We start from the raw sequence: 12,925 nt of genomic DNA, 5'->3' as shown, positions 1-12,925 counted from the left end.
TCCAATTCTTCAGGATATGGAAGATTTGTCAGGCTGTGTGAATACTTTTACATTTCAGCTTTCTGAAGACATGGTTTCTTATTTGGGCTCACAGAAATTTAGTTACCCCATCTAGCGTTATCTTGCAAGTATATAATTTAATGGCCTGATACTTGTAATCTGGACAATGGATTTAACGTTTTTCCCAGGCACTTAAAAATAGTATCAGATTTTAGGCACTTAATTCAATATGATAAAGGGTTAATATTTCGTGCTTTAAAAAAGTCATCTAGGAGCCAGTAATATGACCCCATACTTCTTTGTAAAGTGAGCTACTATAATTTTTATGTCAAGATATATTAATATATTTTTATTCATATTGATTTGCAGAATGCATACGTCTTTTTTTAATATTTTACTATGGAGAAATTCAACATACACAAAAGTTAAAAGATTGATACAGTGAAATTCCATGTACCCATCCCTCAGCTTCAACAATTATCTACATGTACTAATCTTTTTTCATCAATAGACATTACTTCCCCCCAAAACATGAATTGTTATAAAGCAAATTCCAAACACTATAGTATTTCATTCATAAATAATTTAAAATGTAACTCTAAGTGATTAGGATTTTTAAAAAAAATATAACCACAGGGGCTGGCCTGGTGGTGTAGCGGTTAAGTTTGTGTGCTCCACTTTGACGGCCCGGGGTTTGGTGGTTCGGATCCTGGGCACGGACCTATGCACTGCTTATCAAGCCATGCTGTGGCAGGCATCCCGCATATAAAATAGAGGAAGATGGGCACAGATGTTAGCTCAGAGCCAATCTTCCTCAGCAAAAAGAGGAAGATTGGCCATGGATGTTAGCTCAGGGCTAATCTTCCTCAAAAAAAAAAAAGTATCATTATCATACCTAAAAAAATAGCAATAATTATGGTATCATCTACTTTCCAGTGTTCAAATTCTTTGATTGTCTCAAAAAGATTTTTTTAATAGTTGGATTGTTCAAAACAGGATCTAAACGAGGGCTATACATTGTATTTCATTGCTGTGCTCCTGAGTCTCTTTTAATCTCGAACAATTCCCTCTTTGTCTTGTTTTGTTTTTTCCTTGCCATTTGCTTGTTGAAGATATTGGTCATTTTTTCTGTAAACTTTCCCATATTCTGGAATTAGTGATAGCATCTCCAGCATGTCGTTTAATATATTCCTCTGTCCCTTGTATTTTCCGTAATCAGAGACAGCATGCTTTTAATTTGAGAGCTTTCCTACCACATCATTGTGTTGAACTCAATTTATATATGTAAATACTTACTGAATTAATATAGTCTCTTTTTAAAATTTTGCTAAAGCTGCTTTAATAATGGTATAAACACAAATGTGAGTCCAATTGATAAAAGTTGTATCTTGATTATTTAGGTAAAAGTCAGGAATTTTGCCCATGGGAAGGGAATTTTAATGACTCACTTGTTTTTTGAGGTTGCTTCTGCTGTCTCTCCTCCCTCCCCTGCCCTCCTCACTGGCTGACGAGAGTTATCATAGGAAACGTGCAGCCGAGTTCCTTGGATAGTCTAAAGAATGTTTTAAAGTTCCTACAGACAAGTCCTATTCAAGGGACTAGCACAAAACTTTTAAAAATCCCTATAACTGATGTCTTACTCTCTTCACTGAGTCTTCTAAAATTCTTAAAAATTCTTAATATAAAACACTCCAAACTTATTTAAAAGTAGTCTCTCATCACTCATTTGGAGGTAAAGATCCTCATTTGAAGTATGGTTCTTTCTGTTGATTTCGATTACTTCTGGAAACTTTGGCTACCATCTGGACTTCTTTTTTTGACAGAACTTAGACTTCAGTGCTGCTAGAGATGACAGAGGGGAAGGTGGAGGGCGGGGGCTAGTTGCCTTCTAGTGGTAGGAAGAAGCTGACACTTTTTTTTGCTTTTTGTCCCCATTTCTTCCATCTGCGTTAAAAGTTCTCATTATCTGCCATCGCTCCTCCCTCTGTTCTGTGCTCCTTTCCTCCCTGCAGCATTGTCTGCTACCTTTCTTCTTTCCTTAATGGGCTCCCTTACCTCTTCTTTTAGATATTTTCAGAATGTAGTAAAGTAAGAATTTGAAAGAGAAAACAGAAGACAACCAAGAGAGAAACTGTGAAATCAGTGTCCTGAGACATCGTTTCAACCTTCCAGTGGTCCTCTCCTTCCACCCCAGCTCCGCCACACGTCACCCCAACACCTAACAAATTCTGAGGACGCCTCAAGTTCCCTGGGTTCTGAAGCGCCTCCTCTGGCAGTCACAACAAGCCTGCGTGCATGTTAGACTGCTGTGGGCGTGTGGGCAGCATGCGTCCTTCTGTGAGTATGTGTGTGTGCGCTTGCCTCACACGGTAGATTTCAGCCACCTGTTGTAATAGGCTCAATCTGCAAGAATAAAACAGCCTCCTGATTCTGCCATGAAAATACATTTATTCCTGTGGAACTGCTCTTTTTGGATCTTTTGGAGAGATGAAAATATAGTCCTTGGAGATTATCAACTTACCTGCGTGTAGCTAGTGGATAATAATTATTTTGTTCAAACAGGCAGACCTTTAAATGACGAAAAACATGGTGCAAGGGAGGAGGAGTGGGAATCCCTTTGCTGCCGTTTATTTGCAAACAGAACAATAGGGTTACTATGTCTACTAACAGAGGTTTTTTTCCTTCTCTATACTGGGATATAAAATCCTGAGTGTGGTGGAAGAGTTTCAAGAAACAGAGTTTAGAAAGCCGGGATGAGTGAGGGAGAGACAGGAAGCTTCTAGGGAGATGGGCGTTGAGACAATGGGAAGGTCCAGGTTTGGGGATACTTGCAGAAACTGTGTGTGGCAGGTGATGTTTGAAGGAGAGAGGATCTGGGACTATCTGCTAGGAGGAGGTGTTTGCTGATGGGCGTGGGGCCGTGTGGAGAGGTGAGGCTTGTTTGCAGAGATGGAGGAGGCCGAGGAGGATTTAGTGATGAAACAAAACATTGGTGAAAAAGGAGAGTATGTTTGCAGAGGGAGAGTTGAGAACACTGAGGGTTTACTAAGGATGGTGTTTGGATGATGGAGGAGGGGGAAAATAGGCTGCTTTTGGATTTCTGAAATGAGAATATTGCTAGAGAAGGATGTAGTTGTTCCTGAAGCTTCTAATTAGCCCCCCTCTTCATCATGTTTTCGTGTTGGGGTTCGTGGGAAAAGAGGGAGGTTTTGTGTCCATTGTTCTCCATTCTGAAGCTTGGAATTTGGGGCTGAAATAGATTTTTTAGTTTTTCCCTTTCCGTCCTCTAAAAGCTTCCCCTCAGGCCCCTTCTGCTGCTATTGGTCGCTGCAGAAATGCCCTCCCATGATGGCCCTGCTTCTGAGGGACCACTCTAAGCTGGTGTCTGAATTCAATTACATGTCGTCAGTACATGCTTTATTTCCAACACTGCCGTAGCGTAAACATCAGTGCTGAAAGAGACCGGCCCATGGACCACCAGTGTTCTGGGAGAGCTTTGAACTCCAGGCGTCCACCACTGTCTGCGAGGAAATATGCTCCCAGAGCCAGCAGCTCAGCTCTAAGGGCCCTTGCGGGAGAGGGTTGAGACTCAAATTTTATTATAAAGCGGAAATTTAAACCTATACCCTCCTGATTTTTTTTTCTGAGAACATTTTTCCTGAATTTGCTTCTATAATCTACATCCCTCGCCTTTCCCCAGCAATATGAAATGATTTCCACTTTCCTATCCCTTGCTCTTGCAGTCCCCTCTGATTAATTCCTGCTGTATTGGGTGATCCAAGGAATGGTCTGTGCATGGCAATGTCAAACAACAAGTAATGTGCTGTATAATTTAGGACTCCTCCAAACTCTGTTGGTATAAATTACCTGGAAGACTGCGTTTGTATAAGCCAGATTTTAGGCCCTTCTCCTCCAACACAACACAACGCAGCAAACACTTCATTTTAATTTGTTTGTTTTTTAAAACTTTACTGCCTGGGTATGTTTTCATTGTCTTGAAACTAAGATCACTGCAGCTGTGACAGTCACAGTGCTGTAAATTCACTGTTGGTGACATAGTTTGAATGGGACCAGCTTCACTGTGTTATTTGGTCTAAACGGAGCTGGAGAATTAGGTTTTAAAACAGATGCCAGTATTGTGCCAAAGAGAAAAGAATCTGCAAAGAAACTTTTAAACATGATCCTTCAGATTAGTTTTTTAAGTAATTTTCTTCTTTAGGGAAAAAGTACTGTGCCTTTCCTTGGTGTCCTTTGGAGATCTCTTCATGACTTCTGGCATTTTCTAATTAACAATAAGATGCTGTACATTTCAGGTGATAAAATAACAAGAGCTCTGGGGGGATTAAATTTATGGATTGGAGAGTAAGCCCAAGCATTTCAACACACATTAACTTCTTTCCTGTTTGGACTTCCCGCTGTTGTCTTTTCTCTCAGATGGGCACCAGATGCCGTCTTCCCTTCTCCAGACCCGTTCCGGAGCTACGTGTGTAATATATGGAGCCATTAAAGCCCCTGGGACTGTTTTGCTTTCACAATAACATAATGCAGTGATTTTATAATTTCACTGAGACTTCTTTTTTGTTTACATAAAATGTACAGGAAACTCAAAATAAACACAACAGTGTAGACCGAGAAGCCAGGCTGGAAACCCTGGAGTCTTCCTCGCCTCCTCTCTTACACATGTGAACACAGATCTCTCTCCCCACTGCCCTTGCTCTTGTTTGTCACTTTGGCAACACCTCTTGTGGTGTTGCTGTCACCTCCCACCAGCCTAGCTCTTCTGCTTTCTTTTCCTAAACACAGCTGTGGTCTCTGATGCGTTCTGTCTGCAGTGCTCCATCACATCACTCCCTGCCTGGTTGCTGGGGAATTAAACCCAGACTCTTCCATTGTCTTCTCTACCCTCCCGCCTCTGCTCGCCTTGCCTACACTCTCATCCTCATTCACCGTACATTGCTGCTTACTCACTGTTCTGCATTTCCCTATGCTTTTCCCGATTGGAGGCCTCCACTCTTGTAAGCTCACCTGCAATGAAAAGAATACTCTGGAAAGAGGGAGGTACCAACAGCCATTACTGTCACTCCTGTGGTGAGAAAGTCCACCTGTGTGGCTGATTCTCCATCTTTTTTTTTTTTTAAAGATTGGCACCTGAGCTAACATCTGTTGCCAATCTTTTTTTTTCCTTCTTCTTCTTCCCAAAGCACCCCAGTACTTAGTTGTATATTGTAGGTCCAGGTCCTTCTAGTTCTGCTACGTGGGACACCACCTCAGCATGGCTTGATGAGCAGTGCCATGTCCATGCCCAGGATCTGAACAGGTGAAACCCTGGGCTGCTGAAGCGGAGCGTGCGAACTTAACCACTTGGCGACGGGGCTGGCCCCCTTATTCTCTATCTTTTGAGTTGAATTGATTCGTGGGATTACGAGATATCAAGTTGAGACAGGTACACATATGCATTCAGTTAACGGCAGGTAACTAAGCTTCAGGAAAATGAGTGAATTCCACATTTGTACTTGATGATGAATCTTTAAGTATATAACCTTTTACACATCCTTAACAGACCTAATAAGATTGAACTGAAAAATTGGTGTACCAAACGTGAATATCCCTTTAAATATTCTCTGGACTGCCCTTCCATTCAAATCATCTGTAAACCCTATTTCCTCTACAAATATGTGTGGTGAAGAAATGTTGCATGGCTGTTTCTTAGAGGTGGTTTATTGTTTGCAAATGTCCTGCTTGTCCGTCCCCTGGAGTGTGTAAAGCTGATCTTCTTTCAGCCAATGATTCTTTGGAATATTTTGGTATTGTATTTTGTTTGGCCAACCAAACTGCTTCAGTCATTAGGCTTTTTGATTTTTCAGAAAAGTGTGTGTTGCCACCCTGTAGAGTAGTAAGAAACCCGTAGCAGTTTGATACTCTTGTTTTATTTGCCCAAATAAAGAGGGACCTGAGTTCGGTGATATTTCACTTGGGTGATTAAATAGGTTTTGCAGCTGCAAACAGGTTCAAATATATTAATACATTTTATCCTTTAAGAGGACATCAATATCTTATACTGCTGAGTCAAAAATTAAACTTTTAGGTATCCTCTGACATCAGATGTTAAGCTTTAGTTCTGTACCGTTAGAGTAAATATTTAACATGTGGGGTTTGGGCTCAGTGCTTAGCTTTGGCTTCTGTGTAGTCGCATCTGCTCGGGCTTGCTTTCTGGGTTGCTGCTTCTGCATTGTGGGAATGCCTGTTCTATCTAACTTGAGTTCTGTTTTTGATTTTGTATACATTATTGTAAAACCAAAGACTTCCCCACTAACTGGCTTTAATTCTTTTCTTTTCTGTTCTAGCATCTCACTTATGGATGTCCTTTTGTATCCTGGTCTAAAATATCCTAAATGGTTGGACGATCGCTGTCCAATTTAAACCACTTTCAGGGTTGGCATAGGGCTTGGGCCCAGAGGGCGTATCTTACATGGTCGTGGAGATAGGAAAGGGTTTAGATAACTATGAGTGAGAAATACGTGATGATTAAACACAGTTCATCCAAGGAGAGTTACATCTTAGATTTTTAAGGACCATGACACAGATAATAACCGTTGCTTTTTCCTGCACAATTTTGGTTAATTGTTCTGTATGAGACGGCATGTTCGCTGGATATACCAGTAGGCAGACTTCAGATGGGCTTGGGATTTTGTCCATACCCTTAAAATCACAGCATTTTAGCTGTAGAAGTGGCTTTATGGTACCATTGGATAATATCCATCAAATTCCCTTTCCTTCAATGAAACTTAGTTTCATTGTCATTTGTTTCTACCACAACTTCCTCAGGCTACCACTCTCACTGGGTTAGTCCCCTTCCATGCTCCTTTACCAATCCGTCAATCAGTCCTCTAGGAAGGCATGTGTCTCCCTGTGTAGCATTTGTTCATATGTGCATCTTTCTCTTTCCCCTGTAAGCTGTGTAAAGGCAGGAAATAGTGCCTTTGACCACACGCTGCCCACTGCCCAGCTCAAAGCCTGGTTTATGCTGGGTACTTAATGAAGATTAGCATCTTCATGGTAATAGACAACTCCTAAATCTCAGTGGCTTCAGACAGCTTTGGGTTGGCAAGGGCCCTCTTCCATGGTGCCCTCATTGAGGGGGTGCAGGCTCGTGAAGTCTCCAAAAACTTGGATGTGCGCTGATCACCTTAGCGGGGCATGGAAGTGATGAACATGCTCCGGCTCTTCGTGTTTCAGCTTGGAACTGACATTTTACTTTCTCTCATATTTCACTGATCAAAGCAGGAGACACAGCCACACCTAATGTCATAGGGGAAGAACAACACTGCTATGATTCGAAAGGAAGAGAACAGGAATATTAGCGAACAACACATGCCTGCTGAGTCAATGTCTGATACGTGCTGGGCACTTAAGACCTAGTTAATGAATGAAGTACTTAAAACTACCAGTTGGGATTTTAATTTTCTTTTTCTATACAATAAGCCGAACTACTTCAAATAATGAAATATCCTAGTAACTACATTTTTTAAAAAATGAGAATACTGATATTATTGTCTAAGTTATGTTCAGCAAACATCTGGAGACTCATTGTAATCACCCTGTTCACTTTATTCATATTAGGGAAGGTGTTATGTTTGATTTTGTGGTTTTTCAGATGCATAAAGTATGGAATGGGTAAATTTGCATAATTAACATTTTTGCCTGAGTCATTTAGAAGAGTTGGAAAAATGTTGTAGTCTTCAAATGATTGCATATTAAGTGAGTCTGACCAAGAAGTTCTTTAAAATAATCGTTTTTGGAAGAGTTAATATCTGGCATGAAAATTGGGCAAGATCCAAGGAAAAATGAGAGTCTAATCCACTTAAAAATGAAGTATTGCTACAGATTGTATTATAATATTTTACACCGAGTGTTTTGTTTTTCCCTAATTGTCAAAGCAACCCAAATACGTTGTATAAAATGTGGAAAATACAAACTAGTAAGGAAGATGTGAGTTAAAAATCCCTGGTGATACCACCCAGATAAAACCACTGCTAACTTTTTTGATGTCATTTCTTATCAATCTATTCTATTCTTGTTTAATCTGCAAACAAATCTTACTTCATTACTTTCCTCTCATATATTTCCGTTCCCGCAATTTGCCAACCTTGGAAGCCTAAAACTGCTCTCCTTGGTCCTGTCGTTTCTCTACAACTTTACTATCCTTGTTGAAGATGCCGTAGAAGGTGGAATTCTGAGCCGTTTTGAGTTACTTCTGGTTTAGGTTTTTCCCATGTGATGTGCACTGAAGGTGCTAATAAACTGTTCTTCTCTTGTTTAAAAAAAACAAAAAAAACCAAAAAGTGCACCTGTGCCAATGGGATTCATCCCTCTTGGAAAAGAAGCCATGCTTGTGTCACAAGCACTGGCAAGGAGGGGTGATGAATTTGAACCAAATGACCCTGATGAAGTTGGGAAAGGAGGTGGCTTCCTTGGAAATGGGGCCAGATTTCCACCAAGAGAACTGGTTGCCATAAGGAAGGGACGCCAGGTCATGCCCAGTGGGTAGCCTGTGTTTATAACAGGACCCCCTGCCCATTGTTATTGTTCTTATTGTAGAAAAGACATATAGACAGACAAGGCAAGAGAAGATATTGGCTTGTAATAAGGAGGTAGCAGTGGAAATGGTAACCAATGATCATATTGACGATGTGTTTAAAGGACAGTGTTGATAGGATTTGTTGATGGATAAAATGAGGAAAGAGGTGATAGAGGAGTGATGGAGATGGTAGGATCGAGGTGATAGTGATAGAGGAGATCAAGGATAACTTGCAGGATTTTGGCCTGAGCATCAGTGTGTAATCTGTGTATGCGTCGTGTGTATACAGTCCTGTGCTGTGTGATGACATTTTGGTAAATGATGGACCTCGTATATGAAGGTGGTCCCATAAGAATAGTACCATATAGCCTAGGTGTGTGGCAGGCTGTACCATCTAGGTTTGTGTAAGTACACTCTATGATGTTCCCACACTGACGAAATCGCCAAACGATGCATTTCTCAGAACTTGTGTCCCCGTCATTAAGCGATGCATGACTGTATAAGAAAACTACAATGTATACATGGTTTTTACAATTTACTTAACATTGTATGATTGTACTTTTTATGCTATAAAACATACTGCAAAATGTGATTTCGAATGGTTGTGTAATGTTCATTCCTATGAAGTAGCTTAACTTTTCCCAATTGTTGGGGCATTTAGGGTGTTCTCTCCTCTATAATGAATAACATTGTAATGTCCTCAGGATCCACCTCTTTCCTTGTTTCCTCAATTCAGAAATATTTAACTTGAGGGAATTGGCCCAGGTTTGCTGGAATTTCAGTATGGGAAATCAACCCGAGATGAAGTTAGCTGAGAATAGAATGGACCAAGACTAGAGGTTATCTTGGTTTCAGTCCTCCAAGGGAGCATGGCGAGATATGTCTCAAACTGGGCTTTGTTGCTGTCAAAGTCAGAATTGGTGGTGGTAGACCAATGCCGAGAGGGATAAGAGAGGGTAGAGATAAGATTCCTCAGGGCATCATCCTTGAGGAATGAAAGACCTGGCAAGAGCCAAATGGCAGGACAGATCCCAGCTGGGGGCCAATTTCAACGGAGAGCCTTAATTTTTTTTGAGGTCCACTTCAGAAGATAAATGCTGCTTTTATCCATCAGGGCAGGGCTCTGCAATGGAGGGTTCCCCAGGGCAGAGCTGATCTGAGGAAGCTGCAGCTTTACGGGTTGATAGCTACTCAGCCCAATCCGTAGGATTTGAGCAGCCAGACTGTTTCTTGGCCCCACGCTGTGGATAAGAAGGCTGCCTGAATTTTCCCAGGAAGTCTGTGAGGCTGAGCAAACAAGGTGAAGATCCTTAATCTGTGGCTGGGAGGGAGTGGGGAAGGCTGTGATTGAAAACTTGTGTCCTTTGAATGTCTCACCTGTAGGACAGTGGGAGTCAGGAGAGGATGGAGATAAAATAGAAATACTGGACATAACCTTCTTCCATAAACTTGTGCCCTAGTTACAGATACAGGCATGTTATGAAACTGATTCCTAACCATAAGTGACGCTGCTTATGCACAGACCAGAGATGTAATCACTAGTGCCTGAGGAGCCTGAGGAGGTGGAGGACAGTCTTAGCAGTGCATGAGTTCAGTGAGAATGTTTGAAGTGTGTTTTCGCTTTAATGATAATCTAAAGAAAACGTTTTTATCAGTTATAAATATAAACCTTCTCATTTGCTGTGATAATTTGTAATTAAAAGACATTTTCATCGACTGAAACTTTAGTTCTTTAAGTTAATGTTCAAACCAGGGTCCAAAACATATTCTTATGGGTGCATACATTTTTAAAAATGTTTTCATCATGGAAGATAGAGTCCTAATCTGAGCCATGAAGGTTGGGTGGGTTCAGATGAGTACAAAAGAGGAAGAAAGGGGTTTCCACGAGACCAGAGAGTTTGAGATCAAGGGTGAACATGATGTATTTGGGATACCCGGGAATTTGAAGGATACGTCGGTTTCAGGTTTTTAAATACTGCACTCTGTCCCTGATATGGCAGCAATTTGGGGAACATTCTTTCCTCTATGATTACCTGCCTTTTTCTGATGGTCGCAGGAGCTTTAAGTCTTTTTGTTGAGAATGTAACTCTCATAGGGAATTCCCCTTTTAAAGATCCATATTCTAACCCTCATGTTATTGATCAGTGTCTAACATAAAATTTTCTTTCTCTGGCAGAATGTGAATTTTGTTTCCTCAGGACTTTAGTTAATGATTCTAGCAGAGACATCTAAAGGAAGAGGCATTACATTCCCCCTTTGGGTGTTTGCAAGGTACTCAGGAAGCAGGTGGTTTGCCAGGACTAGAACACTAAAGGGAAATTGTCTTTTTTATGTACCAGCTTAATCCTGCACCTGTACTTGGGTAGAGATTTGTTCCTTTCAAATATCATTGACGTCCTCTTGGGTTATTTTTCTTTTGTACAAAAAAAATCCCAAACCAGTGATCTTTATTCTTCTTCGTTTTGCAGTACAATTTTACCAGGTTTATGACTAAAACAGAGTTTGCATTTGTTAATTACATTAGGCCCTGCTGCAAGGCTATTTGTTCACATGTAGGCTGACAAGTGATTGGTTTTTTAAAGTTTTCTTTGTTAAGTAAAACTTTCTCTTTATTTTCCTTTACAGATTCCAACAAGATTATGGCAGAGCATAGCCACATGCAAAAGCAGCTGGATTTACAGAATGGTAGCTTAGAGGCAGACTTTGTGGCGAATTCCCTGGAGAACGATTCCGAAAACATGATGGAGAGCCTGAGCCCAAAGAAATATTCTTCCAGTCTGAGATTTAAAGCCAACGGAGACTATTCTGGCTCCTATTTAACTCTCTCACAACCCGTGCCTGCTAAGAGAAGCCCTTCTCCTTTGGGAACCAGTGTCAGAAGTAGCCCCTCCTTGGCCAAAATCCAGGGAAACAAGCAGTTCTCTTGTGATGGAACTGACAAAAATATTTCCATGAAACCTCCCACTCCTTTACTCAGCACTTCACCCTCCCTCAGTGGATATCCACTCGGGAGAGCAGACTTTGATCCTTATACTGGCCGGGACAGTGAAAGGCCCTTGAGGCTCTCAGAGAAGCCCCCCTATTCCAAATACAGCTCAAGAAATAAATCCCACGACAATGTCTACTTTCTCGGAGGGCTGGAAGGCCGAAAAGTGTCTGGCTCGCTCCTGGCCATGTGGAATGGCAGCTCCCTGAGTGACACTGGCCCCTCTCCCAGCAGCAGGTCAGGGGCCGCAAGCATGCCTTCAAGCCCAAAGCAAGCCAGGAAGATGAGCATCCAGGACAACCTGATGCTTCAGCCCAAGTTGACCAGACACAAGGAGCTGGCACCTGAAAACATCGGTGTCAGAACCAGGAAGTATTCGGGCAGCAGCCTGAGTCACATGGGAGCCTATAGCCGATCTCTCCCCAGGTTGCACAGGGCCACGGAGAACCAGCTGACGCCTCTCAGCTTGCCTCCCAGAAACTCTCTGGGCAGTTCCAAACGAACAAAACTAGGCGAAAAGGATCTACCTCATAGCGTAATAGACAACGACAATTACCTGACTTTTTCTTCTTTGAGCTCAGGGGCTTTACCCTATAAAACCTCTGCGTCTGAGGGCAGTCCTTATGTAAGTTCCACCCTCAGCGTCCCTGCCAGTCCTCGAGTGGCTCGGAAGATGCTTCTGGCCTCCACCTCCTCCTGTACCTCTGATGACCTTGATAGGGCTCCCTACTCAGGGAGCAGCTCAGGTCATTCACTTCCTCCTGGAGAGCCGGACAGAATGTTTGCAGCCAGGAGGAACTTCTCTTGTGGATCTGTCGAGTTTGATGATGCAGATTTGGACAGCCTCAGACAGGCCTCAGGAACTCCCCAGCCTGTCCTTCGCGAACGGAAAAGCAGCATTAGCTCCATTTCAGGACGCGAGGACCTGATGGATTATCACCGGCGACAGAGGGAGGAGAGACTCAGGGAGCAGGAGATGGAGCGACTGGTAATCTTCTTCATCCAACTTGACCTCACTGTTTTATTGAACAGCTTCTTGGAGACTTAACTCCAAGGATATATGTGGGCGTGTAGACTTTCCATGTGCACCAGCCACTAGTGTCCCTTCCTAGGTTTTCTCTTGCTGTCCTTCCTCTTGCCAGATCACGATTATTAGTTACGAGTGGGGATTTTGAAGGCCGACATGTGCCTAATGTTATGTTAAGTTGCTCTGCAACTTTATACTTGTGATTTCTCACAAGTGTAAATTCTTAATAAACCTAACAAAGGTAGTTGTGAATTTTACTGAATTTCTTATGTCTTACAAACTTTTTCTTTAAGACTATGAGGAAGCACTGATTTGCATTATTTATATCATCAAA

At 41.9% G+C, this 12,925-nt stretch overlaps 1 protein-coding gene across 50 annotated transcripts in view; it reads left to right on the top strand.

Annotated features, from left to right (window-relative positions):
* The window catches only part of PHLDB2 (pleckstrin homology like domain family B member 2), a 223,086-nt gene that overhangs the window by 117,733 nt on the left and 92,428 nt on the right, over nucleotides 1-12,925 (top strand). For all 50 annotated transcript variants that reach the window (XM_070582749.1, XM_070582737.1, XM_070582742.1 and 47 more), the window contains one exon: nucleotides 11,204-12,552. In XM_070582749.1, coding sequence (XP_070438850.1) covers nucleotides 11,204-12,552 — 1,349 coding nt within the window. The remainder of the gene's footprint in view (nucleotides 1-11,203; nucleotides 12,553-12,925) is intronic.

Source organism: Equus przewalskii, chromosome 18, assembly GCF_037783145.1.
Source record: "Equus przewalskii isolate Varuska chromosome 18, EquPr2, whole genome shotgun sequence".
Taxonomy (NCBI): Eukaryota; Metazoa; Chordata; class Mammalia; order Perissodactyla; family Equidae; genus Equus; species Equus przewalskii.
The sequence above is the reverse complement of the archived record's forward strand: the minus strand, read 5'-3'. Positions and strand labels throughout refer to the sequence as shown.